Source organism: Podarcis raffonei, chromosome 6 (assembly GCF_027172205.1).
Source record: "Podarcis raffonei isolate rPodRaf1 chromosome 6, rPodRaf1.pri, whole genome shotgun sequence".
Taxonomy (NCBI): domain Eukaryota; kingdom Metazoa; phylum Chordata; class Lepidosauria; order Squamata; family Lacertidae; genus Podarcis; species Podarcis raffonei.
In genome coordinates, this window is record NC_070607.1 from 58,051,601 (window position 1) to 58,067,418 (window position 15,818).

The 15,818-nt window shown below is 45.3% G+C and overlaps 1 protein-coding gene across 3 annotated transcripts in view; it reads right to left on the minus strand.

Annotated features, from left to right (window-relative positions):
* The window catches only part of PIK3C2B (phosphatidylinositol-4-phosphate 3-kinase catalytic subunit type 2 beta), an 85,373-nt gene that overhangs the window by 12,366 nt on the left and 57,189 nt on the right, over nucleotides 1-15,818 (minus strand). For all 3 annotated transcript variants that reach the window (XM_053393203.1, XM_053393204.1, XM_053393205.1), the window contains 9 exons: nucleotides 14,816-14,983; nucleotides 13,795-13,906; nucleotides 10,140-10,282; nucleotides 5,537-5,725; nucleotides 5,209-5,302; nucleotides 3,915-4,009; nucleotides 3,095-3,275; nucleotides 1,264-1,371; nucleotides 24-116 (listed from right to left, as the gene is read on the minus strand). In XM_053393203.1, the coding sequence (XP_053249178.1) occupies nucleotides 24-116; nucleotides 1,264-1,371; nucleotides 3,095-3,275; nucleotides 3,915-4,009; nucleotides 5,209-5,302; nucleotides 5,537-5,725; nucleotides 10,140-10,282; nucleotides 13,795-13,906; nucleotides 14,816-14,983 (1,183 nt within the window). The remainder of the gene's footprint in view (nucleotides 1-23; nucleotides 117-1,263; nucleotides 1,372-3,094; nucleotides 3,276-3,914; nucleotides 4,010-5,208; nucleotides 5,303-5,536; nucleotides 5,726-10,139; nucleotides 10,283-13,794; nucleotides 13,907-14,815; nucleotides 14,984-15,818) is intronic.

Consider the following 15,818-nt stretch of genomic DNA (forward strand, 5'->3'; position numbering starts at 1 on the left):
AAGTAAGAAACATCACGGCTCACCTTAAAAATGACACGGATATTCTCCCCAAGAGGGTCAACATTCAGGAAGGAGAGCTTCAGAGGAACCGCATTGGAGTTGAAATAGGAACAGTCCTGCAGTCAAAGAGAGTGAAATGGGGGAGCAAGTGGTCAGAATGGCCAGTGCTTTTCTCACCCTAGCTGCATGAGAAGTGGGTGTCCCCTAGCATCAACAGAAGGACTCTCAGAGAACATAGGCCTAGGACAGAGGTCAGCAAACTTACCACGCCTCGGGCTGGTGTCTCCAGCACCGATCGTGCGATGGGCTGGAGAGCATGTGCCCATATGCGTGCGCACACGCTATTTCCGGCGCACTTCCGGGTCAGAGGAGCACTGGAAATAGCTTGTGTACATGTGCACGGGCCTCCTGCGACCCGGATGTGCACCGGAAATAACGCTTGCACATGTGCAAATAATGTTTGAGCATGCACACAAGCTATTTCCAGTGCTCCTCTGACCCAGAAGTGGGCAGCCACACAGCGCAGCGCCGGCAAGAGCGGGGGATGGCAGCAGAGGTCGCCACGGGCTGGATAAACGAGTCCCTTGGGCCTTATCTGGCCCGTGGGCCTTAGTTTGGGGACCCCTAGCCTAGGATCATGCCAGAAATACGTTTTATCTCCCCCAAGATAAGGATTCCAGCTCATCCCAGATACAGTGGTACCTTGGTTTGCAAACAGTCTGGTTTGCATACATTTTGGATTACAAACACGTCAAACCCAGAAGTGCGTGTCCCGGTTTGCAAACTTTTTTTAGAGGCCCCATTGGCGAAAGTGCGCCTTGGTTTACAACCTTGGTTTACAAACGGACCTCTGGAACGGATTATGGTTGTAAACCAAGGCACCACTGTACCAGGGTTTTCTTCCTCTTGGCCTTTTGATGATGCCCTGATTAATGTGCAGTGTTAATGTACAGACTCAGGACAGATAAAAGAAAGTGCTATCCATGTAGTGTATTAGTTAAACTGTGGAACTCACTCCCACAAGGGGCGGTGATGAACACTGACTTAGATGGCTTTAAAAGAGGATTCGACAGAAATTATTTGAAACTGAAAAGTCAAGTGGTAAGGATGCTAATGGCTGGAAGCCAATCATTCCTATCCTCAGGAGCAGCTTGCTTTGCAACAGAGAGGAAGCAGGAAGCTCAAAGTATCCAAGATGCCTGAACTTAGAGGAAGGAAGCTACAGCACACCAGAAACAGTGGTTCCCACAGTCAGAGACATACCCTGGGCACAATCCCCTTCACCAGCAGGCTGGGGCTGAGCGGGAGGCGGCAGGAGCCATTAACGTTGAAGAACTGCTTTACATCCTCCAGCCCCTCACGAAGGATGGCCTGAAGGAAAAAACACAAACACAAAGTTGTTCAGCAGAAAGTACCAGGCCATGTGATCTGCTGTCTGCCCCCAGGCACCTGTCTCATGCAGCAGGTCTGGGTTTGGTACCCATCCCAAAACAGGTTGCTGCACGAGCCCATTCATGACATAATGTTTATATGCTGTTCCAACACCCCTCTGCCAATGCTGAACCAAGAACCACCCAAATTCCACATCCAATTGTGCAGTTAAAGCAAATTTTGCCTAAAAGTTTGCAAATGAGGTGCCATGTTCAAATACGCAACTACTTTTTCCAGGTTCAAGGAGTACCTTCTGCTTCCAGGATTTAGGTTTGTAAACACTCCCAGAGCATTTCCAAGCACAATTCAAAGTGTTGGTACTGACCTTTAAAGCCTTAAATGGCCTTGGCTGAGTATACCTGAAGGAGCGTCTCCACCCCCATTGTTAAGCCTGGACACTGGGCCGAGGGCCTTCTGCTGGCTCCCTCACTGCAAGAAGGGAAGTTACAGGGAACCAGGCAGAGGGCCTTCTTAGTAATGGCACCCTCCCTGTGGAACCCTTCAGATGTCAAGGAGATAAAGAACTATACAACTTTTAGAAGAAATCTGAAGGCAGCCCTGTATTGGGAAGTTTTTAATGTTTGATACTTTACTATGTTTAATATTTTCTGTAAGCAGTCCAGAGTGACTGGGGAAACCCAGCCAGGTGGGCGGGGTATAAATAATAAAATTATTATTATTATTAAAGAATTTGCAGCTTAATCTGGCACGAAGCATGACATCGGAGGTGGGAGGGGAAGAGCTTGGGAGCTAAAGGTTGTATCCAACTCAGAGTAGACTCATTGAGATTTAAAAAAGGTAAAGGTAAAGGTACCCCTGACTGTTAGGTCCAGTTGCAGATAACTCTGGGGTTGTGCGCTCATCTTGCTCTATAGGCGAGGGAGCCGGCGTTTCTCCGTAGGCAGCTTCCTGGTCATGTGGCCAGCATGACTAAGCCACTTCTAGTGAACCAGAGCAGCACACGGAAATGCCGTTTACCTTTCCACCAGAGCGGTACCTATTTATCTACTTGCACTTTGACATGCTTTTGAACTGCTAGGTGGACAGGAGCTGGGACCGAACAACGGGAGTTCATCCCGTCGCAGGGATTTGAACCGCCGACCTTCTGATCGGCAAGCCCGAGGCTCTGTGGTTTAGACCACAGCGCCACCCGCATCCCAGTCATTGAGATTAGTGGACCTAAATTAACCATGTCCATTAAATTCAGTGGGTCTACTTTGAGTTTGATTATTGCTAACACAACCTTAGGTGTTAGTTCACATGCCGTAGAGTCAGGCTACAGAACAGGGCAATCTTAAGGTGAACCTCAAAAGCCACTTATGGAAGAAACTGAAAACTGTAATGGATGATTTTAGCTCAGGCCCTTGCTTCTTGCTAAGAGAGGCTGGCAATTATTTATTTAGTTTTCACATCAGCCTTTGCATTTCCAAACAAAATAGACTTTAGACGGTTCCTACAGCAGGCCTCACCAACCAGGTGTCCTCCAGACGTATTGTGGCTCAAAGCCCATGAGTTCCAGTCTGCACTGGCTGATGGGAGCTGTAGTCCAGAACATTTGGGAGGGAACCAGTTTGGTGAATAGTCTCCTAGAGCTTTGCTGCTTCATTCTTCCTTCCCCATCACACATTCATGGGAGACATGCGGTGCTTGCAAGCACACATACCTGTCGCGATGAAGGAGCAGCTTCACGAACCTGCTGAGCCAGCTTAGCCAGGGTGTTCACCAGCCAGCACTGGCGGTCAAACTCCTCTCTCAGGCCCTTGCCACAGCAGCACAGCAGAGCTGCCAGCAGATACTGGTAACGGATGCTGAATTGAGAATCCTTAAGACCATCTTTCAACAGCCTAGAGACATGGAGACACTGTCACCAGAAGCAGTGGGGTTCATGTGAAAGACCCATCCATCCACACCAAAACAAGCACAGTTAAGCAAAGTCTTTTTCCTGTCTCCTAGACAGACCAAGTCAACTTAGGAGACAGACCAAATTTTCCCGATTAAAACCAAATTTCTTGTTTTTAAAAAAGGGGGACCCCCCCCCGATCTACAAAAATTGAAAATGTAAGTTAAAGGTAGCCAAAATAATGCAACATAAAACAAAGGGGGCTAAGGTTCTTGGACTCCTGAAACTGCTCCTTATGAGGACTAGAAACTTGATTTAATTTAAAAAAGAGCTTGATTTAATTATAAGAAAGAAAGAAATGAAAGCATAGAAATCCAGTTCTGAACAAATGTATTTATGGGTGTAATGCTAAGCAATTCTTAGGAAAGAAATCATTTATTCAAAGGCTGGTAACAGTGAATGGAAGTATAATGTTCTGAACATTTTCTAGTGTCTGCTAGAAAGATTCAAACTTGATGATCATAACTTCTTTGGATTCTCTCTTTTCCTTTTTTAAAACACACACACACACACACACACACACACACACACACCCTTGCTTCTAATTCATTCACTATGCCAACAGCACATCCACCAACATTACCAGAAAAAATAGTGAGTTATCCTCAGGTCACAGACGGCTCGCTTCATAAGAAACCGCACCAAGGGACTGTCCAGGTAGCATTCATATTTCAGAGCCTGGGAGAGGAAAGAACAGATTGGTTAGTCTGTAATAGTCTGCCTTTGGGGGCATAGCCCTCACAAGCTGGTATACAACTAAAGGAGACTTTATCAAGATGCATGTGAGTCATAAAAAACGTAAAGAACTCAGAATTTTGTTGGCCTTTTGTTCTGTAGGAAGGAGGACCCCCTACCAATGCACTACCACAGAAAAGGCCCTGTCCCAGGGTGGAGAAACAGCTTCCACCACCATCCCTTTTGTGTATCCTGTTTGAGGAAAAACATGTGCTTTTTTCCTTTTGGCTCTACAGCTTGGAAAGCACCCAAGAAATCACCCAAAAATCAATTAATGCAGTACTATTACTATGTAAGACAATATTTGTTTGTTTGTTTGTTTGTTTGTTTGTTTGTTTGTTTTCTCACACAGGGTGTTGAAAACAACCATTTTTATGAGAACACAAATTGGGACGTTGAAAGTATGGTAGAAGATTAAAATGTTGCCCCTGCCTTAAAAAGAAACAAAAATAAGAATAGTAGTGATAGTTCTGCTCAGCACTGCAATTGTGAGAATACCTGAGGTAAATTAGCCTAGAAAATATAGGCAAACCTTGACAACCTCAGTACAAGCATTCACCAAAAGACAGAAAAAAAAATATTTCTCTACATTCCAGGCAGCAAAGACGAGAAACAAAATTATTACACTGAAGTTTTATTTAGTTTTTTAGTAGGAATTCATCAAGGCAGATTGTTAAGATTTTGAAACAGTCCTCCCAAGACAAATCTAAACACTGCTCATTGTGAGAACAAAAACTATTTCTAATTAACTGTAGAATACAAGAGAACAAACTGAAGAACGTGGCCTATGACAGCAGTCTGAAGTCCTACTGGAAGGATTTGCTGTTTAAGAGTTCTTCTATCAGTACCATCCTGTTTTAATTCTGAATGCTCCATTAACTTTAGTACAGGTGAACTGAAGCCTAGCAACCTATCCTTAGGGTATCAGAAACTGGCCATTTTACAAAGGCTTCTGAAATTCCAACCATTTGGAGAAAAACTGCTTTAGGGTTTTGCTGCTCAGGTTCTGAGCTTCCAAAGAACTAAGCCCTCTGCCACAGTAGCTGCCTCCCGAGATACAATGCTGTCTAAGCACACAAGCCACTGGAATGTGTGCTCCCAAATGGAATGGAAATATTTCTCAGTTAACACATGTGACTTACCTGTACCAGCTGGGGCAAATAATCCAGTAGCTCAGCATCAGATATGGAATCAATCCACTGCACAGCTGTCCTCCTCACCTCCTGATCTGGGAACCTGCAGCGACATATCAGGAGATTTTCACTAGAGGACAACTCCACCTCCATGTTGATAGCCACCTTTCATTATGTGTAAAACTTAACAGTTCCCCCTTTTCTCTCCCCAAAAAGAACCTTCAAAAGCAACAGACAACAATAAGACACATGGACAATAAAACGAACCTCCCCCAAATGCATAAAACCACCTTCACAAAATACAATAAAAAACTCCAAAACTAGGAAGAGGACTTACGCTGCATGCAGCAGCCCAAGAGCATCTTGGTGATTCATGTGAGTCCATTGCTTCAGCAGGGCATAGATGTCAGGCAAGCAGGCCCACTCCCAGCTCGGGGCACTGGCCAGCAGCAGAGGCAGGGAGCCCGGCTGAGAGTGGCAGTAATAACGCTTCTCCCACAGCCGCTTCCGGTCGGCATCTGTTAGCCTGGGACAAGAGAATTCTTAAGATCAGTCTGGGGACACAAGGGCTATTAGCTATGGCACTTGCAAAATTTCCAGAAGCACCCAAACTGGCTGATTCTGGAAACCCGATGCTGGAACTATGAGCCTTTCTTTGACCTGATCTAGGAAGGCACTTGTGATTAAGGGAAACTTATGCATATTTGACGCAGAATAAAGGCACAAGAAGAATGGGGAGGCCATTGGAAATATATTTCTGTGCAGTTTGTTTGCATGAGAGAGGGAGAGAACAGCCCATTCTCGTGTAGGACTGCCAGAGAAGAGCCTCGTGCCATTTGATCATATACTGTTTGTTCACAGGAACACAGGCTGAACCTTGGCTGTTCTGTGTCTCCTCACCACCACCAAACTGATGTTGCTTTGGGACTCCACCAGAGAGCAGCAAAACCACAGAACGACAACAGCACACTGCTTCATCTCAAACAGAGCAAGGCTGCGCGCTTCCATTACCAGTCAATCCATTTCTCTCCATGGGGAAGATGGGATCAGGTGGCTAATGGGGTGACTTGAAGCAATTCCATCCCCAGTCTAATGGGGTCAAAGGTTCTCCTGCCGCAAGAGCTAAAGGAGGAAAGGAAGTTGCGGCCCGTGATGAATGCAAGAGCCCTCAGGAAGAGGAGCACTGTGTCATCCAGATGCAGTGAAATACCTCTGCTCTTGCTTGAGCTTCCACCTGCATCCTTTCTCCCCACCAAAGCACTGATGATTCAACATGAAGCTGAATTTTAGGGAGGAGGGGGTTAAAAATTCCTGAAAAACTATGATGCTATCTTAAAAAAAAACCTAGACTTGATAGCACAACAGTCTGGCAATAACTAAAGGAAAGAATGAACTTAGTAGTGCTTAATTTTGAGAAAATGAGGTAATGAGACTCAGAAAGCACATTCTCTGATCCAGATGTTCTGCCTACCAACCAACCCTGGCCAACCACAGATGATTGGCAATGAGCTAATAATAGACAATGATGAGACACTATTTCTTTACACGTTTCAAAGTGAAGCCCTACACTGAAAACAGGGATTATGGACAGGAATGTGTGCAGAGGAGGGTGACCAGGATGATAAAGGGTCTGGAAAGCAAGCATTACGAGGAATGGCTGAGGAAGCTGGGTTTGCTTGGCCTGGAGAAGAGAAGACTGAGAGTTGATACAGCAGCCATCTTCAAATATCTGAAGGGCTGTCACATGGATAATGGAGCAAGCTTGTTTTCTGCTTTGGAGGGTAGGACTTGAACCATTGGATTCAACTTACAAGGAAGAAGATTATGACAAAACTTTAGGAAGAACTTTCTGATGGTGAGAGCTGTTTTGACAGTGGAATGGTCTACCACCAAAGATGGTGGACTCTACTTCATTGGAGGTTTTGAAACAGAAGTTGGGTGGCCGCATGTCAGGGATTCTTTAGCTGTGATTCCCTCCAACTGTAGAGTTCTATGATTCTACGGCTAAGCCCTGGAAATGATGCTTGCCCCTCTGTGGCTCAGGCTCCAGCTAGAAAATTAGCTAGCACTGATTTTGTTCGGTGCCTCAGGGGTATTTCCATGTTGAAGGTCAATGCAGCTCATGGGGGCAGCTCAGGGGGAAAAGGTCAAAAGTGAGGGGTATGAAAGAGATCTTTTAAGGCAGTCAGTCTTAAAGAGAGGCGGGGGGGGGGACTGAGCAGGACTCGTACATGCAGTTCAGGACTGCAAAAGGGTAAGTGGTGGAGAGGAGAGAGATTTGGAGGCCTGTGTTCAGGGAAGGTAAAAGGCCAAGATTTGAGGAGCAACTGGAGGTGTCCTGAACTGGAATAGAACAGGGAGAAGTTGCAGTATAGGGGGGAAAGAACAGAAGGCCAAAGAAAATAGAATAGCTTGGAGAGACAAGAGTAGAGTAAAACAAGGGGCCTGGAAGCCACATGCCCAATCCCAAATCTGTTGGAGTGGCTGCTTAGTGGTGAGCAGCCATTGAGCCACTTACTAATGACTTGATGTGTTCCAGTGTTGAGCTTTTGCATTGAAAGCCATTTCCCAGGGACTGACAGTGCCTCTGAGCTGTCTTGGCAAGGCAGTGAGAGGAAAACTGAATCACACAGAAGAACTGGAGGGAGACCAGGGTTGGTTTTGTGAGAGGCCAAAGCTAGGATCCAGGGCCATCAAGATCAGCCCAGCCGCAGTGCTAGAGGAATAACAGGGAGGGGCTGAATGTCCGGATGCTGGCAAAGCAATATGGCCAAGGCACTTGCATAATAGGGCTAGCTCCATTCCCACAGGTTTCCTTAAGCCACCTCCAGGAAATACATTCACTCACTCAGGCCAGAACAAAAATGAAGGAGAGTGAAAAGCACATGAGAACTTCCCACCGCAGCTGTGACCCAGAGCAGACAGGAAGGGAAGTGGCACAACCTACTGTACAATGCCAGGAAGGGATGGTCTGCCCCTACCAAGCACCGAGAAAATGCTGCAGAATGCTTTCTTGCTTTCAGCCAAAGGAGGGGAAAGGGTGAGGGCAGCCTGACATCGGATCTATTTATATACTAATATGTTCAGGACAAAGAGCAGGATTGGAGGTAGCCAGTAAATTGAAGGAGATGACCCCAACCACCCAGAAGAAAAACTTTCAAAGAAAAATACTACAGCTCTATCTGGGCTTATTAGCTGCTTGTTACCCAAAAAGTTATCCAAGCAAATTACAATATATTGGCCACTTTTGCATCCAAGTGGTATATAAATTAATCAAGTACTTAAGATTTACACTCATATATACTATACCATACTTAAAGAAGAATCATATAAACATGAACAATTTCTCATTCAGAAAACAGCCCTCCCACTCCAACAGCAAGTGTTAGACGCACACCAACAACAAAATCAATTAACTCCATCAAAGGCCTGGGAAAAGAGGTAGGTCTTTACCTGGCACCCAAATGATGCCAGTGAAGGCACCGGGTAGAAGGTGAAAATTACAAAATCAAAACTTCCCCCTGTTTTAATGTACAGTTATACCTTGGTGAAAATTACAAAATCAAAACTTCCCCCTGTTTTAATGTACAGTCATACCTTGGTTGTCGAATGGATTAATCCCAGAACGGATTAAGTTCGACAACCAAGGTACCACTGTACTTTAAGAGTTAAGAGCAGTGCCTGCTTTCATATTAAGACTTTCTTTCTGAAATTGCCCTCATTTGTTCACTTTTTATGGCACGTCCAGACAATGTCATTGTCCGTCTGCTGAATTTCAGTGTCCCTCAGTGTTTTGCCTATGACTATTTTGGCTAATTTAAATGCAATTACCATAGCAGCCTGTCCTGGGTGGACTAAGTGCTATTGAGGTTCTTAAAGCCCATGTGCCTTTAATTAAGAACTCCCTGCATGCAGGCTCAGCCCATTATAGGAGAATCTGGGCCAAAGAGAACAGCATTGCTAGATTATATAGTGCTAGTTTATTAAGGGCTTGTATGGAATCTCTGCTGTAATTCTACTTCAGGCTAATTACAGGAAAGAAACACTAAAAGGATCAATTATGGAAGCAATCAGTGTTAATGTTGTTAATAACATATCAAGTGGGTACAGTCTGACAGCAGTCCTTACTGGCTCTTGTGGCATTTGAGTTTTGCCACTCATATTCCAAGTCATCTAAGGTTTTAACCATGGAGATTCCTAGGATGAGAACAGCATTATTGTGGATCCAGCCTCCAGTTTTACAGCTGTTTTCTACTTGTGTTTCAATGCTACCTGGTTTTTAACTGTACATTTCATAGTGCTGTAAAATGTCTCATGGGGCCATTTTCAGGGTCAATTAAACAAAACTTTTTAAAAATAGAATAAACTGTGGGGGCAGGCTGCCCCTCATTGAGCAGATTATAAACTAGAAACCAAATAACTTGTTCAAGGCTATAATGGAAGTATTTGAAATCCTTCCTTATCTACAGCATTTCCTTGAACATTAATCCGTAGACCTTTCTCCACAATCTTTTCATCAAGTTGAATAGGAACAAGAAAGACTGTGAGATGATTGCCTGTTAGTGTTAGATTCCCTTCTATTCTTATTTGTGTTTAGATCGAAACCACCTCTGCCAGTTGGAGACTATTTATGGAGGAAACAGATTTATTTAGATGATAGTCTCAGTACCCAGCAAGGCGGTCAGTAGTCATGAAAGTAGATTGCTAGCAGAGAAACATATGCTGAACAAGTTTGGAAGAAGACTGCATGCCTGGGCATGATTACAGAGCAGACTATGTAGAAAGTACTTTGAGCGCTGGCCTCAGAAAGCGGTATCTGGAGGGACCCCTGCCTATTACCCCTCTGAGATGTTCAACTCAGGGCCATCAAAAAGTGTCAGTGACCAAGAATCTCTCCCCTGATACAACAATGCGCCCAAGCACACTCTCCATCCTCTCACCAATAAAGCGATTCCTTCTGCATCACCTCCTTCAGCTTCCGCTGGTCTCCCTCAAAGAGGCTGTTGAAGTTGTACTGGGGACTGAAATCGGCTGCCGGTGGACTGGTAAACTTGACTTCAAATGCTGAACTGGGGAAGTCAATCTGCGAAAGGTAGGGAGACAAGAACGGCCTTTTAAGCGCATACTTACTGCCACCCTGAAAGGGCAGATTGATACTGGGGATGCCTTATTCCACTATCAGCACATGGAAGTAGTCTGAAAAGGAGTCCTGCACCTGAGCATCCTATTATTCATCACACAGAATATGACACATTGCACAGAAGTAGGAAAAGCAGACATAATAATGAGTCACACTGCGGTCCCAGCTCCATCCCATACACACATCTGTGGAATGGACAGACCTACCAACCAGCCAAGAAATTATGAAGACATTTGTGTAGTCATATTTTTATTGTAATGAAAGCAGTATGTTTTCTCTTTCCATTTTTCTGTCCACACCATTCAGAACTACTGTGGGGGGCCATGCATTCACCCTTTTGCAGGGTGTAATGTGTATGCAGACCTGCACATTCCCTCAAGTCACAGGATACACTGTACAACTGACCGTACCTTGCCACCTAGTGAATACTGGAGCCCTGTTCTTCTGGGGCACTACTTGAAAGTGGCAGCCATGCAAAAGCACCATGCATTGCCACTTGGGCAGCTGATGCCCATATTGAATTCCAGACCACCCTGTTGGCTGTTTCAATTCTCACATGCTTTCCTTTCCGTTTGGATGCTTTAGCAGGTTTTCCTTGTAGCTCTAAACAATGTTCCTGCAACAAAGAGGTTGGAATGTGTATGGGGCTGTAGAAAAGCTGCGAGGGTGCTGTGAAACTAAGCTTCATGGGGATACTTTCTGGGCAAGAACGCCAAAGAGCAGATCAGGAAGCGGAACTGACCGGGGTTTAAGGCCAAATCACACACCCCTTTAGCCTGGCCACATCTAGGTCACTGGGGAAGTGGCAAATACTGAATCATCTGGCTGTTCCACCAAACACCATGTGCTCAGGTTGTGACTCACCACACCATCCAGAAACTTCCAAAATCAGCTGAATACTGGTGTGCCCAGACCAATCTGCACTCTGGGTGGAATGATCAGATTATGTGTTTGGCTCTGGATTAAACACCCAAACGCACAGAGCTGGTCCTTTCGTTTCACCTTCCTTCTTTTGGATGCCACGAGACCACCAAGAGCCACCACAAGGCATGCACTATCCCTGGCTTCTTTTAGGCAGACAGCACAGGCATTAGACTGGAAGTGAGGAACCTGTACTCTCCATATAGTGCAGGCCTGCAACTCCCATTAGACCCAGCCAGCATAGCCAGGGAGGATGGGAGTTGCAGTCCAACCCCTTCTTGAATTAAATACTCACTGTCCATGCTTTAGAGTGGCAGCTATTTGCTGACCTCCAAATGCTTGAGGAAGCTCTATATAAGCCTATAGTATATCAAGATTTGGAGCCATGGATGAGTTTAACAGGACATTTCCTTGAAATCTTTCAAAAGGATAGATGGAAAATGAGCTCAGTCTTTCTTGAGCCTTAGAAAGTCGCAACCACACCCAGCTTTGGACTGCAAAAGCCACGATGGGATGGGATGCAATGGCGCCACCGGCAATGTGCATCATTTACTCAAATGCAGGTCCTTTGCAGCAGCAGCATTTAGGAGATTACCGGCAACAGCTTGAGTTTAAAATGAATAAATAAACAAAACTCGATGGGTTTGTAAGTGGCTTTGGAAAAGAAAAACCAGTCTTTTGGTTGCGTGCCAAAGAAATCAGTCCCGTACAAGCAGGTCGGAGAACTGCAACAGAAGGGAAGGGAGGCTAGGGAAGGGAAGTAATTGAAGCTCCAGCAGGGCCTGGTTTGGATGCTTAGTAATAATCCTCCTGCTCGCTTAAAATCAGCAGGGAAGGAGGATAGTGCACACAATATGACCCAGGGGAGAACCTCTCCAGACCCAGCCCAGCTGGATCCAGCTCCCCACCCCCTCCCACTGCCAAATCTCCACTTCATCAGCACCGGCCTCTCCCTCCATTCCTTCTGTCCACACCCTAAGCAGCAGGCTTGGGGTCCTGCCATCTAGCTTCAAAGCCAAAAGGATATTAGCAAGTGCAGGGGAGGGGAGGGGAAAAGAAGACAGAAATGAGCAAAAAGGAGGGCGGGGAGAGACATTGGAGCCGGAGGAGAGATAGATATAATAGATGGATCCAAGAAAGGAAGAAAAATAGAGAATGCTATGCTTGCGTTGGGACTAGGCAAGTGCTTTGGGTCACAAATCTACTGCAACTCCTTAGCACAAGGATTTTCAGGGTGCCAAGGCCCAGAGAGACAGTGCTTCCCAAAATGACAGTATCAGGTTGCAATCTTAAGCCCCACTGAATTCAATTGAACTTACTTCTGAGTAGACATTGTTAGGACTACAGCCTATGCAAAATCAGGCCTCCACAAGTCACCTTTCCGTCACTTTTCCCTTTACAACAAAAAGTCCTGTAGCACCTTAAAGACTGGCATAATCATTTTTGGGTTAGAATTTACTAGAAGACAATCTCATACATCTAAGCACTAGGCTTATTCGGAGAAAGGTTCTCCCTAGCCCAATTTTTACCAGATCAACCAAAAGCTGGAATCCAAGCCTTTTCAGAGAATTGTCACATCACAGAATTGCACAGTTTATAATTTACTTCAAAAATTTGTACAATGAATGAATATACAACAAATAAGTAGTTGTAGCAAGGAATCCAATGTTATTCACAGTAGCTATTAGGAAAATGCCATTTATTCCACCACCATCCACCCTGGCTAGTGAGAAAGTGTCATTTATCCCCCTAGCAGCAACTCACAACTGTGAGTTGAAGTGGCCATTGTACTACAGCTAATAAGATGTGCCTTCTTCCTTCATGTCTGTACCATTTTATGAATGTTTTCAAAGGATTATATGTTGTTTTAAATATCTAAGGCTGAGTTGCCATTGCCGTAGTGCTTCAGTACAGGAACCCTCCCTTCAACAGAGAATGAATAATAAATAAATAATAATAATAATAATAATAATAATAATAATAATATATTTATACCCCGCCCATCTGGCTGGGTTTCCCCAGCCACTCTGGGTGGCTCCCAACAGAATATTAAAAACACAATAAAATATCAAACATTAAAAACTTATACCAGCAAGGCTACTGACTCCCCATAGCAATCTCCTGCAATGCCATCGCCTTAAAAACAGCTTTTCCAATGGTGGAGTGCCTGTCTCCCCCTGTTCAGAAAACAGTGAGATTCCTGGCACTACTCCTACCCCTATGTACTGAGTCTATTCCCCTTCTCAATCTTTTATGTGCCACTCTCGATATTGTGCCACTCTCAGTGGATTGGGACTAATACTAATTGGGACTAATACTATCCCCAATTATTTTGCCATTGCTTGGATAGGTGCATAAATCAATACAGCCCTATCCTGATACTAAGTTCAGCACATAGTGGAGTAAGAGCTTAAGCTAAACCTTTCAGAGACTAGTGCTGGATCCCCACTCTCAAGAGGCAAACAATAAGAGCCACAAACAAAGTACATTAGGGTTGTCTGTGTGTGGTGGCAGAGCCCAAGGAAGAGACTCACCTGCAGAATAACACTGTCAGGCTGGTTGAAGTTGGGAGCACTTGACCTGGCACTAGACGGGTCTTGAGTCGCTGGCCACAAACCCAGGAGCTTCCGTCCACAGGTCAGGACCCTGCACGGATGCACACACAGAAGAAAACAGACATTAGCACCAGATTCAGGCTCTAGTAGTAGTTAAGAAGACCTGGTTAGCAAAAGCAGTGCCAACAAAAAACCAATTATCAAAGCAAATCACCCCACAGAACATTGGGGCTGTTTTCTGTTACCACATTCCATTCCTTAGCAATGTTACCACTGTCTGGAAGAAGATGGCTGGACTGACAAACCCTGAATTGCTCCTCTTAGGACCTCTCTCTACAAATTAGGGAGGGTCAGCTCCTGAATTTTTCTCTCTCTAGCCACTATATGATCCTGCTCACATGACCACTCAAGATCCTTTTGCTGGCCTGCTTTCCTGAGCAGTTGCCTTTTTCTTAAAAGGGGCTATTAGGAACAAAGTGACCTTAAGCACCAAGCATGTAATAGCCCACAACTCTATTCAATCCCCTGGGTCACTTATTGTCTGCAAATCTGATTCTATTCACTGAAGACTTAATCAAGGCCAGGGTTTCCTCTCCCACTACGCTACACATGTGCAATTGGAACAGAACAGAAATTGACTAGGAAGACTGACTAGGAAGCTACTGCTGCTGTTAGATGACGACTGTGATCAACTCATGCCTTGCTCAATAATGGCAGACTGTGCCTGTTGCAGTTCAGGGACTTTTGCGCCATTTTGGCCTCACCATGTGCCATTTCCCCCACATGCACCAGCATATCTGGATATGTATGCATATGTCCCTTGTCAGCTGAGGACAACGCATCATGCAACTGATGAAGTGGCCTCTAGTTGACAAAAGACTCTTCTTTTGCATTTGATCTAACAGGCTGACACGGCCTGCCCCTTTGGAATGCATCCCAAACAGATGTCCCGGAAAGCTACACTGCTTATTCTCTCCCACACAGAAGCAGGCACACGTACTGCCGGAAGTTGAAGAGCGGTGTGGTGACCCAGCCCAAAACCTCTGGGACACGGCGCTGCTTGTTGGTCTCGGAAGAACTCCCGGGAGGCGGGATTGGAATGGCATAGAGCGTGGCTGTCAGGAGAGTCTCTCGCGGGAGGCGATTCACTTGGACCGGAAAGCAGATTCTGGAAGAAGTAGAAGCCAATGAGCAAGAACGACGGCTTAACATCCATTTCCCTCGAAGAAGCAACTATCTCATAAAACAACTTACACTACAGCACAGCCTTCACCAACCTTCCAGATGTATTGCACATGTACTTGCTGGGGCTACTGGGAGTTGCAGCCCCAAAACATCTGTAGAGCATCAGGCTGGAGAAGACTGTGCTGCTGCATGGTTAGTACGCAAAGTCTTCAGGGAGGGGGTGGTGGAATTATGCCATTTGCTGTGAGGTAAGTGACGGTGGTTTCTATTTGACTGGTTCTGAGCAGACACTGAAAGACAGTGCCAAACGTCAGCAGCTGAATCAGTGTCTTCCTGGCATAAATCCAGCACTCACTAAGATTCAGCCACATAAGACCTTGTTTCACCCTGTAGGAAGGTTGTGCACTTCAGCCAGCTTTGAGCCTGTGCTTCTTTCCTCCTTTCCCTCGATTGCATTTGAATTCAAGGCGCAGTTGCAAAAAATAGAAATAAAAATGCAAAGCATCCAAATGTACGACAAACACAATAAATCACTGCTCAGAATTGCATCCATGTGTGTGTGCATGCACACTCGCACATACCGTACATAAATGAAACATACACAGAGAGCGTGACTTGTGTAAATGTGTCATTTTGTTATCTCTTTTCCACAAGGAAACCTGTTTCTACTGCCTTAATCCTACAGCTATGGGGACACCGGGCCTAGCGTGCAGCCATCAACATTCATTTTCACGGTCTGGGTTTCAAAGATAAGCAACACCTCAAGGCTCTGAGGCAGTCAAGAGTGGGAAGGTGGGAAAAATGAAGCACAGTTTTAA